General features: G+C 40.1%; 3 protein-coding genes across 3 annotated transcripts; all 3 read left to right on the forward strand.

Moving 5' to 3' along the window:
• Window positions 1–306: 306 nt before the first annotated feature.
• On the forward strand, window positions 307–1,409 carry LOC143035004 (trypsin-1-like). The gene is made up of 3 exons (XM_076201396.1): window positions 307–432; window positions 526–746; window positions 853–1,409. The coding sequence occupies exons 1-3, from the start codon at window positions 345–347 to the stop codon at window positions 1,387–1,389; spliced, it is 846 nt and encodes a 281-aa protein (XP_076057511.1). The 5' UTR covers window positions 307–344; the 3' UTR covers window positions 1,390–1,409.
• Window positions 1,410–2,447: 1,038 nt separating this feature from the next.
• LOC143035005 (trypsin-1-like) lies at window positions 2,448–3,586 on the forward strand. Its single transcript, XM_076201397.1, has 3 exons — window positions 2,448–2,601; window positions 2,695–2,915; window positions 3,026–3,586. Exons 1-3 carry the CDS (start codon window positions 2,514–2,516, stop codon window positions 3,539–3,541), a joined length of 825 nt encoding a protein of 274 aa, XP_076057512.1. The 5' UTR covers window positions 2,448–2,513; the 3' UTR covers window positions 3,542–3,586.
• Window positions 3,587–3,730: 144 nt separating this feature from the next.
• LOC143035145 (transmembrane protease serine 9-like) lies at window positions 3,731–10,391 on the forward strand. Its single transcript, XM_076201767.1, has 7 exons — window positions 3,731–4,761; window positions 4,855–5,075; window positions 5,186–5,695; window positions 6,042–6,110; window positions 6,794–6,920; window positions 7,014–7,234; window positions 7,345–10,391. The coding sequence occupies exons 1-7, from the start codon at window positions 4,674–4,676 to the stop codon at window positions 7,858–7,860; spliced, it is 1,752 nt and encodes a 583-aa protein (XP_076057882.1). The 5' UTR covers window positions 3,731–4,673; the 3' UTR covers window positions 7,861–10,391.
• The last annotated feature ends 664 nt before the right edge of the window (window positions 10,392–11,055 follow it).

Genomic DNA, 11,055 nt, shown 5'->3' on the forward strand with positions numbered 1-11,055 from the left:
CCAAAGGAGATCCCAGGTGCGTTGTTTACCATAGATAAGACACAATGTATCCATGAAATACCAAAATCACTTGATAACTAGAGAACGTAATTTCTTGGACCGAACAAACCAATATTTTCTTGTAGGTATTCAAAAACAATGTCAACTTAATCAAAAGTGTCTATGACTACACTAATTTCATATTTGAAATAGTCATTGGATAAGTTTATAGTTTAAAAGTTGTGTCATATCACCGGTATCTATGGCTAGAATTTCACAAAAAAGTATGTGAAATTACACGAGAAAAAGATAAAGAAATAGAACTTTCTCATACATCTGAGTGGGAGGAGCAACTGAACGGTGACATGCATAAAACAGCACTCGGACGTTTCGTCTTCACCATTTTAGTCATGAGGACCATCATCTTCGCCCTCCTGGTAGCCGGCGCCTTCGGTAAATGATAGAGTTGCAACTTCAAATTATGGTAATTGAAGAAAAGTGTAGTGTTTGGTAAATGGTTGAGCAAGGTTCTTGATGTTGTTTCAGCCGTACCCACAAACAGGCCCCGCCTCCGCTTGGGCTTGAACAAAATTGTTGGAGGGGAGGATGCCACACCCGGAGAGTTCCCTTACCAGATCAGCTTCCAGGATAATTCATGGGGATTTATCTTCCACTTCTGTGGTGGGTCAGTGTACAATGAGAACTACATAGTCACTGCTGGACACTGCGTCTATGGAAAAAACTACGACAACCCAAGTAATCTTCAGGTATGGTCTTCGGTATACATGCCAGTGTGTTTGTGGGGTTTCATGTTCAACAAACAAATTTCTCTTTTAGTTTCCTACTTCTAATTGTAAGCATTTGTAATCCCAGATCACTGCTGGTGAGCACAATCTGGACAAGGAAGAAGGAAATGAGCAATCCGTTAAGGTCGAGAAGATCATCCTGCACGAGGACTACGACACATGGACCGTCAGCAACGACATCTCTCTGCTCAAGCTGGCTGAGCCTCTCACCATGAATGACTACGTCAAAGCGATCCCTCTCGAAACCAAAATAGCCAGTGGCAACTGCAAGGTGACCGGTTGGGGAGCATTGACTGAAGGAGGATCTTCTCCCAGTGTCCTGCAGTGGGTCACCGTCCCCATCGTTTCTGACAAGAAATGCCGCGAGGCCTACGGTTCCAGTGAGATCTTGGACTCGATGCTGTGTGCTGGCGGTGACGGGAAAAAGGATTCCTGTCAAGGAGACTCCGGTGGTCCTCTTGCCTGTGATGGTCGTCTTGCTGGTGTGGTCTCATGGGGCTTTGGGTGTGCTCGCCCCAAGTACCCTGGAGTCTACACAGAGGTCTCCTACTTTGCTGACTGGGTGACAAAACACGCCGTACAGATGCCCTTGAATCATGTCTGAATACAAGCATTTCCTTGAAATCTTTTTTATTTTACCCTTTTCTTTTTGTTTTCACATGAATAGTATCTGTTCATGGTTGTGTTGTAGAGTGACATGGATTTAGATAATTTACTCATAATACCCAAACTAGATGTATATGTTTAAATGATGGCAAAATGATCAAATACTATAACAATGGAATGACAGCTAAAAACAGAAACTATACCAGTTTGAAGTCAAATGCCAGGGTAAGGAAACTGTCTTGAACTTCATATTTTGCAAGAGCTGAAGTCATAGAAAATCTCTGAAAATCTAATGTTGCATGATCTTCTAAGAAAGGGGAGCACACAACTATTGAGTTCAGGAAAAATGATCATGAAAATAGTGATGCAAGAGACAGAGATGCAATGCTATGACTAACGGCGAAAATCCCATGTGAACGGTAAACTACGCCAAGGGAATATGGGATACACAGAAGATATAGAAACGGCTGAAGTCATGAGCAAACGCTTCAAGTCGGTTTTCAATAGAGAAAATGTACAACATCGGGATGAAGGGCGAATGGTGAAATCGCCCCTCATGAGAGAAAAAAATAGTAACACGTAAAGAAATAATGGACCAAATAATGAACCATGATGTCAGGAAATCGCACGAACCGGATGAAATCGCAAATTGGATACGAAAAGAATGTAAAGAAGAATTAATAGACAAAATACATAACATAGTAAATTGCTCACTCAAAAAAGGAAAAATACAAGAAGGTTGGAAAAAATGCAGATATCGTACCAATTTATAAAGGAGGAGACAAGGAAGACCCAAACAATTACAGACCGCATTTAAGGCATAATGTATTCATGAAATATCAAAATCACTCAATAACTAGAAAACGTAATGTCTTGGACCGAACAAACCAATATTTTCTTGTAGGTATTTAAAAACAATGTTAACTTAATTAAAAGTGTCTATGACTACACTAATTTCACATTTGAAATAGTCATTAGATAAGTTTATAGTTTTTAATTTGTGTGATATCACTGGTATTTATTCCTAGAATTTCACAAAAAACATGTAAAATTATACGAGAAAAAGATAAAGAAATAGAATTTTCTCATGCATCTGAGTGGGAGGAGCAACTGAACGGTGACATGCATAAAACAGCACTCGGACGCTTCGTGTTCACCATTGTAGTCATGAGGACCATCATCGTCGCCCTCCTGGTAGCCGGCGCCTTCGGTAAGTGATGTAGTTGCAACTTCAAATTATGGTAATTGAAGAAAAGTGTAGTGTTTGGTAAATGGTTGAGCAAGGTTCTTGATGTTGTTTCAGCCGTACCCACAAACAGGCCCCGCCTCCGCTTGGGCTTGAACAAAATTGTTGGAGGGGAGGATGCCACACCCGGAGAGTTCCCTTACCAGATCAGCTTCCAGGATATCTTTTGGGGATCTGTCTTCCACTTCTGTGGTGGATCAGTGTATAATGAGAACTACATAGTCACTGCTGGACACTGTGTCTATGGAAATAACTACGACAACCCAAGTAATCTTCAGGTATAGTCTTTGGTATAGATGCCAGTGCGTTTGTAGGGTTTCATACTCGAAAAATATATTTCCATAGTTTCATTATCTTAGTTCTAATGGTAAGGACATTGTGACCCCAGATCACTGCTGGTGACCACGATCTGGCCTATGTAGAAGGACATGAGCAGTCCATCGAGGTCGAAAAGATCATCCTGCACGAGGACTACGACACATGGACCATCAGCAACGACATCTCTCTGCTCAAGCTGGCCGAGCCCCTCACCATGAATGACTACGTCAAAGCCATCCCTCTCGAAACCGGTGTAGCCAGTGGTGACTGTCAGGTGACCGGTTGGGGAGCGCTCTCTGAAGGAGGATCTTCTCCCAGTCTCCTGCAGAAGGTCACCGTCCCCATCGTTTCTGACAAGGAATGCCGCGATGCCTACGGTTCCAGTAAGATCTTGGACTCGATGATGTGTGCTGGCGGTGATGGCGAAAAGGATTCCTGCCAAGGAGACTCCGGTGGTCCTCTTGCCTGTGATGGTCGTCTTGCTGGTGTGGTGTCATGGGGCTATGGATGTGCTCGCCCCAAGTACCCTGGAGTCTACACAGAGGTCTCCTACTTTGCTGACTGGGTGACAAAACACGCCGTCTAGACAGATGCCCTTGTATCATGTCTGAATACAAGCATTTCCTTGAAATCCTTTTTACTTTACCCTTTTCTTTTTGTTTTCACATGAATAGTATCTGTTCATTGTTGTGTTGTAGAGTGACATGGATTCTGATAATTTACTCATAACACCCAAACTAGATGTATATGTTTAATAGAGAGGCAAAATGATCAAATACTATAGCAATGGAGTGACCACTAAAAACAGAAACTATACCAGTTTGAAGTCAAAGGCCAGGGTAAGGAAACTGTCTTGAACTTTATCTTTTGCAAGAGCTGAAGTCATAGAAAATCTCTGAAAATCTAATGTTGCATGATCTTCTAAGAAAGGGGAGCACACAGCTATTGAGTTCAGGAAAAATGATCATGAAAATAGTGATGCAAGAGATAGAGATGTAATGTGACTTATCGGCGAAAATTCCATGTGAACGGTAAACTACGCCAAGGGAATATGGAATACACAGAAGATATAGAAATGCGATACACAGAAGATATAGAAACGGCTGAAGTCATGAGCAAACGCTTCAAGTCGTTTTTCAATAGAGAAAATGTACAACATCGGGATGAAGGGCAGGAGGTGAAATCCCCCCATGAGAGAAAAAATAGTAACACGTAAAGAAATAATGAACCAAATAACGAACCATGATGTCAGGAAATCACACGGACTGGATGGAATCACAAATTGGATACTAAAAGAATGTAAAGAAGAGTTAATAGACAGAATACATAACATAGTAAATTGCTCACTCAAAGAAGGAAAAATACAAGAAGGCTGGAAAAAATGCAGATATCGTACCAATTTATAAAGGAGGAGACAAGGAAGACCCAAACAATTAAAGACCGCATTTAAGGCATAATGTATTCATGAAATACCAAAATATCTCAATAACTAGAAAATGTTATGTCTTGGACCGAACAAACCAATCAAAAGTGTATATGACTACACTAATTTGACATTTGAAAAAGTCATTAGATAAGTTTATAGTTTTTAATTTGTGTGATATCACTGGTAGTTATTCCTGGAATTTCACAAAAAAACATGTGAAATTATACGAGAAAAAGATAAATAAATAGAACTTTCTCATGCATCTGAGTGGGAGGAGCAACTGAACGGTGACATGCATAAAACAACACTCGGACGCTTCGTGTTCACCATTGTAGTCATGAGGACCATCATCGTCACCCTCCTGGTAGCCGGCGCCTTCGGTAAGTGATGTAGTTGCAACTTCAAATTATGGTAATTGAAGAAAAGTGTAGTGTTTGGTAAATGGTTGAGCAAGGTTCTTGATGTTGTTTCAGCCATACACGCAAACAGGCCCCGCCTCCGCTTGGGCTTGAACAAAATTGTTGGAGGGGTGGATGCCACACCCGGAGAGTTCCCTTACCAGATCAGCTTCCAGGATATCTTTTGGGGATCTGTCTTCCACTTCTGTGGTGGATCAGTGTATAATGAGAACTACATAGTCACTGCTGGACACTGCGTCTATGGAAATAACTACGACAACCCAAGTAATCTTCAGGTATAGTCTTTGGTATAGATGCCAGTGCGTTTGTAGGGTTTCATACTCGAAAAATATATTTCCATAGTTTCATTATCTTAGTTCTAATGGTAAGGACATTGTGACCCCAGATCACTGCTGGTGACCACGATCTGGCCTATGTAGAAGGACATGAGCAGTCCATCGAGGTCGAAAAGATCATCCTGCACGAGGACTACGACACATGGACCATCAGCAACGACATCTCTCTGCTCAAGCTGGCTGAGCCCCTCACCATGAATGACTACGTCAAAGCCATCCCCCTCGAAACCGGTGTAGCCAGTGGTGACTGCCAGGTGACCGGTTGGGGAGCGCTCTCTGAGGGAGGATCTTCTCCCAGTCTCCTGCAGAGGGTCACCGTCCCCATCGTTTCTGACAAGGAATGCCGCGATGCCTACGGTTCCAGTAAGATCTTGGACTCGATGATGTGTGCTGGCGGTGATGGCGAAAGGGATTCCTGCCAAGGAGACTCCGGTGGTCCTCTTGCCTGTGATGGTCGTCTTGCTGGTGTGGTTTCATGGGGCTATGGATGTGCTCGCCCCAAGTACCCTGGAGTCTACACCGAGGTCTCCTACTTTGTTGACTGGGTGACAAAACACGCCGTCTAGACAGATGCCCTTGTATCATGTCTGAATACAAGCATTTCCTTGAAATCCTTTTTACTTTACCCTTTTCTTTTTGTTTTCACATGAATAGTATCTGTTCATGGTTGTGTTGTAGAGTGACATGGATTCTGATAATTTACTCATAACACCCAAACTAGATGTATATGTTTAATAGAGAGGCAAAATGATCAAATACTATAACAATGGAGTGACCACTAAAAACAGAAACTATACCAGTTTGAAGTCAAAGGCCAGGGTAAGGAAACTGTCTTGAACTTTATCTTTTGCAAGAGCTGAAGTCATAGAAAATCTCTGAAAATCTAATGTTGCATGATCTTCTAAGAAAGGGGAGCACACAGCTATTGAGTTCAGGAAAAATGATCATGAAAATAGTGATGCAAGAGATAGAGATGTAATGTGACTTATCGGCGAAAATCCCATGTGAACGGTAAACTACGCCAAGGGAATATGGAATACACAGAAGATATAGAAATGCGATACACAGAAGATATAGAAACGGCTGAAGTCATGAGCAAACGCTTCAAGTCGTTTTTCAATAGAGAAAATGTACAACATCGGGATGAAGGGCAGGAGGTGAAATCCCCCCATGAGAGAAAAAATAGTAACACGTAAAGAAATAATGAACCAAATAACGAACCATGATGTCAGGAAATCACACGGACTGGATGGAATCACAAATTGGATACTAAAAGAATGTAAAGAAGAATTAATAGACAGAATACATAACATAGTAAATTGCTCACTCAAAGAAGGAAAAATACAAGAAGGCTGGAAAAATGCAGATATCGTACCAATTTATAAAGGAGGAGACAAGGACGACCCAAACAATTAAAGACCGCATTTAAGGCATAATGTATTCATGAAATACCAAAATATCTCAATAACTAGAAAATGTTATGTCTTGGACCGAACAAACCAATCAAAAGTGTATATGACTACACTAATTTGACATTTGAAATAGTCATTAGATAAGTTTATAGTTTTTAATTTGTGTGATATCACTGGTATTTATTCCTGGAATTTCACAAAAAAACATGTGAAATTATACGAGAAAAAGATAAATAAATATAATTTTCTCATGCATCTGAGTGGGAGGAGCAACTGAACGGTGACATGCATAAAACAACACTCGGACGCTTCGTGTTCACCATTGTAGTCATGAGGACCATCATCGTCGCCCTCCTGGTAGCCGGCGCCTTCGGTAAGTGATGTAGTTGCAACTTCAAATTATGGTAATTGAAGAAAAGTGTAGTGTTTGGTAAATGGTTGAGCAAGGTTCTTGATGTTGTTTCAGCCGTACCCGCAAACAGGCCCCGCCTCCGCTTGGGCTTGAACAAAATTGTTGGAGGGGAGGATGCCACACCCGGAGAGTTCCCTTACCAGATCAGCTTCCAGGATATCTTTTGGGGATCTGTCTTCCACTTCTGTGGTGGATCAGTGTATAATGAGAACTACATAGTCACTGCTGGACACTGCGTCTATGGAAATAACTACGACAACCCAAGTAATCTTCAGGTATAGTCTTTGGTATAGATGCCAGTGCGTTTGTAGGATTTCATACTCGAAAAACATATTTCCATAGTTTCATTATCTTAGTTCTAATGGTAAGGACTTTCTGATCGTAGATCACTGCTGGTGACCACAATCTGGACAAGGAAGAAGGACATGAGCAGTCCATCGAGGTCGAGAGGATCATCCTCCACGAGGGCTACAACGCATGGAACGCCAGCAACGACATCTCCCTGCTCAAGCTGTTCAAGCCCCTCGAAATAAACAAGTACGTCGAAGGCATCCCTCTCGAAACCGATGTAGCCAGTGGTGACTGCCAGGTGACCGGTTGGGGAGCGATCTCTGAAGGAGGATCTTATCCCAGTGTCCTGCAGAAGGTCACCGTCTCCATCGTTTCTGACAAGGAATGCCGCGACGCCTACGGTCCCGATGAGATCTTCGACTCGATGCTGTGTGCTGGCGGTGATGGCGAAAAGGATTCCTGTCAAGAAGACTCCGGTGGCCCTCTTGCCTGTGATGGTCGTCTTGCTGGTGTGGTGTCATGGGGCTATGGATGTGCTCGCCCCAACTACCCCGGAGTCTACACAGAGGTCTCTTACTTTGTTGACTGGGTGACAAAACACGCCGTCTAGATAGATGCCCTTGTATCATGTCCCATGATCGGCGAGAGGATATTGATTCTATCTTGCTTAAGAGTACTGCGTGAGAGGAGTCACCCCAAACATGAGAAATGTACATACATACATATACCAAGGGCTTTTTCCCCCTTACATGGGGGGTAGCCACACACAGAAATGTAGTTCATACAATAACAGATAGATACCCTATATCGGATAAGCAGATGAGTTGGTGATTTTGAGGTGATTACAGAACACCCAAGGTGCTCTGGCAGTAGTTTTACAAAGGATCACAAAAGCGGAGCATGCCGACAGGAGACCTTTTGGTCCATAACTAGGTCGGATGCGAATAAAATCATGATGATAAATAAATAAGTAAATAAACAAATAAATATATAATAATATAAATGATAATAGATAATTTAAATAAATGCATAGATAATAAGCAAACACGTGAATAGTAAATAATATTAAATTGACATATAAATAATAACAAATGTGAATCAAGCAAAAAATAATAAAAGAATAGACAAATAATAACAAAACAAATAAACAAATAATATAAAATAAATGACAGTCATTACTGCATCTTGCTCAGGTGTTTATCTAAATGATTCTTAAAGCTTCGAACTGAACAACATTGCACTTACTCTGCAGAAAGTTTATTCCATTCATTAACCACACGGTTGGCGAAGTTGTTTCTACCCACTTCCAAATTAAATTTAATTCCTGACAGTTTGAGACCATAGCTTCTTGTCTGATTCTCATTCAGTGTGAAATTTTTATCACTTTTGATGTTGTCAATTCCGTTTAGAATCTTAAAGAATTGTATCAAGTCACTTCTGAGCCTTCGCTTTTTTAAGGAAAACAGATTCATATGTTTTAGTCGATTTTCGTATGATTTATTTTTTATATTTGGAATCAGTTTTGTGGCTCGCCGTTATACTTTTTCCAGTCTGTCAATGTCTTTAATGAGATCCGGCTTCCAATCTGTCAATGTCTTTAATTAGGTGTTGGATTACTAGTAAAAGATAGCCCGAGGAGATTTAGTAAACAAAATATGACACAAAAGGGAAGATTTTGTTGAGGGGAAAGGTGAAGAAATTGTCTTTGTGACGCTCAGTGACACCAGATTTTCTCTACTCTGATCAGATATGAGAGGAATGTCAGAAGTCAGGTGTTCCGCAGCGATCCTTTTATAATAATGAAACTTAATTTGAGAAAGACGTTTAATGAATCACGTTGAAAAATGTAGTGTAACCAGCATAAGAGTATATAGGGGAAAATGTGTGGGCCAATAAAACATTTATAAAAAGGAAAAATAAGAATAGTAGATAAAAGAGCGCCCTATGGGACGCCAGTGGCTATGGCATGAGAAGAAGGCTGTGATTGTCTACCACATGGGAGTAGGTCAGAGAAAAACCTTTTTTCAGAAATGAAAGGTAATTTCTTGGGCAACATTGAATTTGGTTTTGCAGTGCCGTTTTATTTTGGTTTTGGTTTTTGTTATTCATCTCTAGGTTTTATTTTTTACTTAGTTTCTGACTGTATTGTGGAGTTTCTCATGGTTCCGTTCTTGGGCCACTTCTATTCATAGTATATATAAATGATATAGACCACGGACTGAAATCTGTTATCTACGAATTTGTTTGTGATACAAAATTGTGCGGAATGGCGAATGGTCACTTAAACCAATTAGATATTCAAGAATATTTAGATAAACTACAGCACTGGTCTAAAAATGGGCAATGGAATTAAACCCAAGTAAATATAAGGTTATGCACATAGGTAAAAATAACAATAAGTACGATCTCAAGTTATTTGGGAATTTGTAAACAAAAATGGATAGTGAAATGGATCTCGGGGTAATTATCAGTAATGCTCTCAAATCGTCTAAGAAGTGTATTTCCGCCTCAGAGAAGGCAAATAAGATTCTAGGACTGATTGCGCGATCTTTTGCTTTTGACAGTCCATCTGTCATTAACAAGCTATACTGTATAGACCAGGGGTGGGGAACCTGCGGCCTTCCGGGCCATCAAGTGCGGCCTTCTGCGGCCTTTGATATACATATTATCTTTTTAAAAGACCTTGAATATTTTTTAAGTCTGAAATCATTATACACCTGAAACTTATAATATACACCACACACATAGACGAAAGCAAAGTTAACCGTGTTCAGTGATGTCACTCCCAGAAATTGGAACGATTTTTATACATAGGTATATTTTTGAAATTAAAAAATATTTTTAAACTTAATTTTTAGGGAGGGGGGGTGGAAAACTTACACCATCCCCTAAAAAGGGATAAAATAATTGAAAAAAAAAAAAAAATCAGTGCGGCCTCTATGTGGGACGATGAATTGCAAGGTGGCCTTCATGCACAAAAAGGTTCCCCAACCCTGGTATAGACTGTTAGTTCGTCCACATTTGGAATATACTGTTTCCGTGTGGTCACCGCATCTCATTGAAGACATTGAATGATTCGAAAAGTACAACGGTGAGCCACAACAATGATTCCAAACATCAGAAATAAATCATACTAAAGCATACTAATCTATTTCCCCTAAAAAGCGTAGATTCAGGTTTGTAAGATTCTAAAGGAAATTTACAACATCTAAAATGACAAAATTTTCACCCTGAATGCAAACCAGAGAAGAAATAATGGTCTCAATCTGTCAGGAAGTAGATCTAATTTGGAAGTGGGTAGAAACAACTTCGCCAGCCATGTAGTAGATGAATGGAATGAACTTCCTGCAGAGGCAGTGTATTTCGAAGTTTTCATTTTCATTTAAATAAACACCTAAGCAGTATGCTGTAATGCCTACCATTTATTTTGTTCTATTCAATTGTTTATTCATTATTGTTTATTTTTATTATTATCTATAATTATTTATCATTCATTCTATTATTTACTTATTTATATATTCATTTATTTATCTATTATATATTTATTTATTTATTTATTTGTTTATTTATTTATCTATTCTTTTTTACTTCATATAACTTCATGATATTTTATTTTTTCCACCTAGTTATGAACCAAATGGTCCCTTGTTGGCATGTTCTTCCTTGGTAATCCCAAACGTGGAGTCCCAACAGTCTCGCCTCCCTGTGCAGTGGCTTAGGGTATCCAACCAACATTTCCAACGACTAAACAAGAAGGACAGCATCATTAGCAGGGACAAAGTGTTACCAAGAGATGCTCCGCACC

This window comes from Oratosquilla oratoria, chromosome 18 (genome assembly GCF_046742065.1).
Source record: "Oratosquilla oratoria isolate Oo_2021 chromosome 18, ASM4674206v1, whole genome shotgun sequence".
In the NCBI taxonomy this organism is placed as follows: domain Eukaryota; kingdom Metazoa; phylum Arthropoda; class Malacostraca; order Stomatopoda; family Squillidae; genus Oratosquilla; species Oratosquilla oratoria.

What these genes read in the sequence shown, in the direction of transcription:
- LOC143035004 (XM_076201396.1), top strand. Translation starts at nt 345, where the DNA reads ATGCATAAAACAGCACTCGGACGTTTCGTCTTCACCATTTTAGTCATG. An exon ending in CCTGGTAGCCGGCGCCTTCG is followed by an intron (nt 433 to 525) that starts GTAAATGATAGA and finishes ATGTTGTTTCAG; the next exon opens with CCGTACCCACAAACAGGCCC. An exon ending in ACAACCCAAGTAATCTTCAG is followed by an intron (nt 747 to 852) that starts GTATGGTCTTCG and finishes TTGTAATCCCAG; the next exon opens with ATCACTGCTGGTGAGCACAA.
- LOC143035005 (XM_076201397.1), top strand. Translation starts at nt 2,514, where the DNA reads ATGCATAAAACAGCACTCGGACGCTTCGTGTTCACCATTGTAGTCATG. An exon ending in CCTGGTAGCCGGCGCCTTCG is followed by an intron (nt 2,602 to 2,694) that starts GTAAGTGATGTA and finishes ATGTTGTTTCAG; the next exon opens with CCGTACCCACAAACAGGCCC. An exon ending in ACAACCCAAGTAATCTTCAG is followed by an intron (nt 2,916 to 3,025) that starts GTATAGTCTTTG and finishes TTGTGACCCCAG; the next exon opens with ATCACTGCTGGTGACCACGA.
- LOC143035145 (XM_076201767.1), top strand. Translation starts at nt 4,674, where the DNA reads ATGCATAAAACAACACTCGGACGCTTCGTGTTCACCATTGTAGTCATG. An exon ending in CCTGGTAGCCGGCGCCTTCG is followed by an intron (nt 4,762 to 4,854) that starts GTAAGTGATGTA and finishes ATGTTGTTTCAG; the next exon opens with CCATACACGCAAACAGGCCC. An exon ending in ACAACCCAAGTAATCTTCAG is followed by an intron (nt 5,076 to 5,185) that starts GTATAGTCTTTG and finishes TTGTGACCCCAG; the next exon opens with ATCACTGCTGGTGACCACGA.